The sequence below is a fragment of the Ceratina calcarata genome, unplaced genomic scaffold (assembly GCF_001652005.2).
Source record: "Ceratina calcarata isolate Rehan_Ccalc_2016 unplaced genomic scaffold, ASM165200v1 scaffold60.2, whole genome shotgun sequence".
NCBI classification, from domain to species: Eukaryota; Metazoa; Arthropoda; class Insecta; order Hymenoptera; family Apidae; genus Ceratina; species Ceratina calcarata.
Window position 1 is genome coordinate 73639 of NW_017177241.1, and position 3099 is coordinate 76737.

General features: G+C 40.8%; 1 protein-coding gene across 1 annotated transcript in view; it reads right to left on the minus strand.

Annotated features, from left to right (window-relative positions):
* The window catches only part of Dhc1 (dynein axonemal heavy chain 1), a 44894-nt gene that overhangs the window by 33899 nt on the left and 7896 nt on the right, over positions 1-3099 (minus strand). The window contains exons 5-8 of the mRNA XM_026817734.1: positions 2632-2909; positions 2389-2562; positions 2077-2306; positions 497-696 (exon numbers count right to left, since the gene is read on the minus strand). Of these exons, the coding sequence (XP_026673535.1) occupies positions 497-696; positions 2077-2306; positions 2389-2562; positions 2632-2909 (882 nt within the window). The remainder of the gene's footprint in view (positions 1-496; positions 697-2076; positions 2307-2388; positions 2563-2631; positions 2910-3099) is intronic.

A 3099-nucleotide genomic window follows, 5' to 3' on the forward strand; every position in this document is an offset into this window, starting at 1 on the left:
AAAAATTGCATGAATTCGTAGTAATAATCAAGGGTCGCGGTAGCGCCCCAAAGGCAAGCTTGAGTCATTGGATGGCAGCATGCCTGACGGCCACTCCGCGGTACCCTTATACAGGGTGTTCCAAAACTAGTGTAAGATATTGAAATGGGAGGTTCCTGACGTAATTTTAAACAACATTTTCCTTAGCGAAAAGGTTTTCCGAAGCGTGGTTGAGGAGGTATTTACAAAAAAACCCCGACCAATCAGGGCGCTCTGTTGACGCGATCTGCGAATCGGGAGCGTTAGTTCGGATCTGGACGCCCGGGCAACTTTTTCGCTAAGGAAAATGTTGTTTAAAATCACGTCATATCTTCCACTAGTTTTGGAACACCCTGTATACACGTAAATTCAACATTTTGAATTTCATTATAATTCTACAATGAATAATAAAAAATCAGGAAACAGGAAAAACAGAAAATCAGAGATGATCGTATTTATCGAAAAGACAGTCGCATGCCTTCGCCTAATAAAAGGCCCTCCATCCTCCGCTCGAAAAGGCTCTTGTAGTCCTGTATCAGCTCGAACATAGTCAATATCTTTCGTATCCTGTCGCAGAACGAATCGAACCTTCCAAAAACGTGAGTCTCCGAGAACGAGAACTCTTGTTCAGTCACAGCTGGCGAGCATCGAACTAATCTGTAGGTCTCTCTATAAGCTCTATACAAATCAATAAAATAATATTATTAATCCTTATAATCAATCTCTACAGATCGAAACAATTATTGTATGTCGAATTTTTTAATTGGTTATTTAATTTTATGGCATAATCATTCGATTTTCCACATGCGTTATACAGGGTGGTCAAAAAAACCATTCAATATTTATATGCTATATAGGATGCACTATACTGGGTAAAGAAGCTTTAGTAATAGTACTTATATTGTTCACCAAGGGCCTAAAATGGGTCTTTTCGGGTGAGGTTGATGTTTGAGCACGAGTGGCAGTCGAGGGCGCCACAGGCGCCCGAGATGAACACTAGCTGCTCAAATCATCATCCGGGTCTGGAAAGGTCCATTCGGCCCGTGTCGCACATCGTATTTTTTTATAAAAAGGGCATAAAAAAGACCATCTTTCGTCGTCTACAAAGCGCAGAATATAGTTTGTCGAGTTCTCCACTTGAATATGTGACATATTATACAGGGTGTAAACCTACTAGTGGGCAATATTTTAAGGACGTGTTCTATGTTAGAGTGCAGGGACAACAGTGTAAGTACTAGAAAATTTTTAAGTGAAGAGTGACAGTGGTGTAATGAAGTTGAGTTTGTGTATAAAAATCAATCAGCTGCTTTCAAAGATGTGTATTGATAGAACGTAGAAGCAACAATCTTAGTGTGTTAAAATGTTTAAGAGTGACAATGATCATGCGGTTTATTGCGGGGTTCCTTCCCTGGACAGAAGATCAGCTGTAGCCTACCTGCGAGCGGCAAAGACGCTGAACCATTGACCGTGACCCATTGTGAGCAGGTGCACTTGCGAATGAATGAGTAAGTCTAATCTTTAAAGTTTTCACATTTTCTTTTAAATTCAATATTGCCTGCGACTTGTTAATTCCTCGTTTATCCTATCATCATCCATCAATTATCAACAATCTATCATTTCTCCATCCATTGCACGTGAATAACGATTAAGTGTATTAATTGTTATTCATAAGAATGCACGAACAACAATTTCCTTGCATTGTTATTCATGCAGTTTGTTAAACGCTTCGTACTGAGCGGTGCGCTTGTTCAAACGCGTTAAAGGTCGGCCGGCCGGATCGGAGCCAACGCTCCTGAGCTGAAGCGCGCGCGAACCGAGCGCTCTGATTGGTCCGTGCTTTTTGTTAATAACTCCTCAACCACGCCTCGGACAACTTTTTCGCAAAGGAAAATGTTGTTTCAAATCATGTCAGGAACCTCCCATTAAAATTCCTTACACTAGTTTTGGGACACCCTGTACAAACTTCATCTTCTTGGTTCCCATCATAAAACAGTACAAATTAATTTATGAGAGTTAAAAATATGAATGATGATTGTTTACTGTGAGAATTCTCGTTACTTGTTCAATCTGAGACAATGTTTCAACTTAGACCGTGCCATCGCTCGATCCTGGCCCCAGACAGTCTCCCGACCTCTGTTCGTCACGTAATCTCGACAAGCGACGATCATCTGGTTCGTGATTTTAATCATCAACGAACTAGTCCTCTCCGAAGTGTTATAGTATCTCGAGACGCTGTATATCAGTCGAACCGTTTGCAACAGCGAGACGAGGGAATCTCTCATTTTTATCTAAAAAATATTTATTATAAACGTCACTATGCAAATTAATTAAAATAAAACAACAATTTAACCTAATATGATATAATTTTACTGGATCGTCCAGATATAAACAGTGGCAGCATTTTTCTAAGGCCTGAATAAATTTCGCATTGTCCTTAGCTTCGTTATAACAATAAGTCACTTCGCTCTCAGCGTCGACCCAATCTTTTATCAATTTCGAACGAGCTACTTGCAAGCAGAGAAGCGACATTTGTATTTCATGGTCCTGCACACAAACGTTGTCTGATTTATACAATTATTTCAATTAATTATTATTAATTTAAAGAAGCAGCACCTGCAGTTTGTTGACTAGTTGACTAAACTGAGCTCCCCTCCTTTTCCAGTACTCCAATTCCTGCTGCGGTCCGGAAGTGTCGTTCTCCCGTTTCACTTGTTTGCTCTCTACCATGAAATCCTTCAATCTTTTCACCCACGTCTTCACCCTCTCTTCCACGATGTTCACTGCGTTCTCTCTTATTACGAACGCCTTTGCTTCCTCGAAATTGTGCACTTCTCCCATCAGAGCCTCACCGTCTTCGAATATACGACCTTCCTGGGCCACTTGCTCGCACACTAACGAAATATATCACATATTCCTTCATAATATAAATTATGTACATATATACTCTATTTCCCGAGTGACTAGGAGTCGGCACGGTTCAGTTTTCGGTCGTTCTGCGCATCTCCCACCCACATTTACCACTTCCCAATACAAGCGTGTCCTTATTGTCCTATCGTGTATAATGAACCGTAGTCGGTGAGG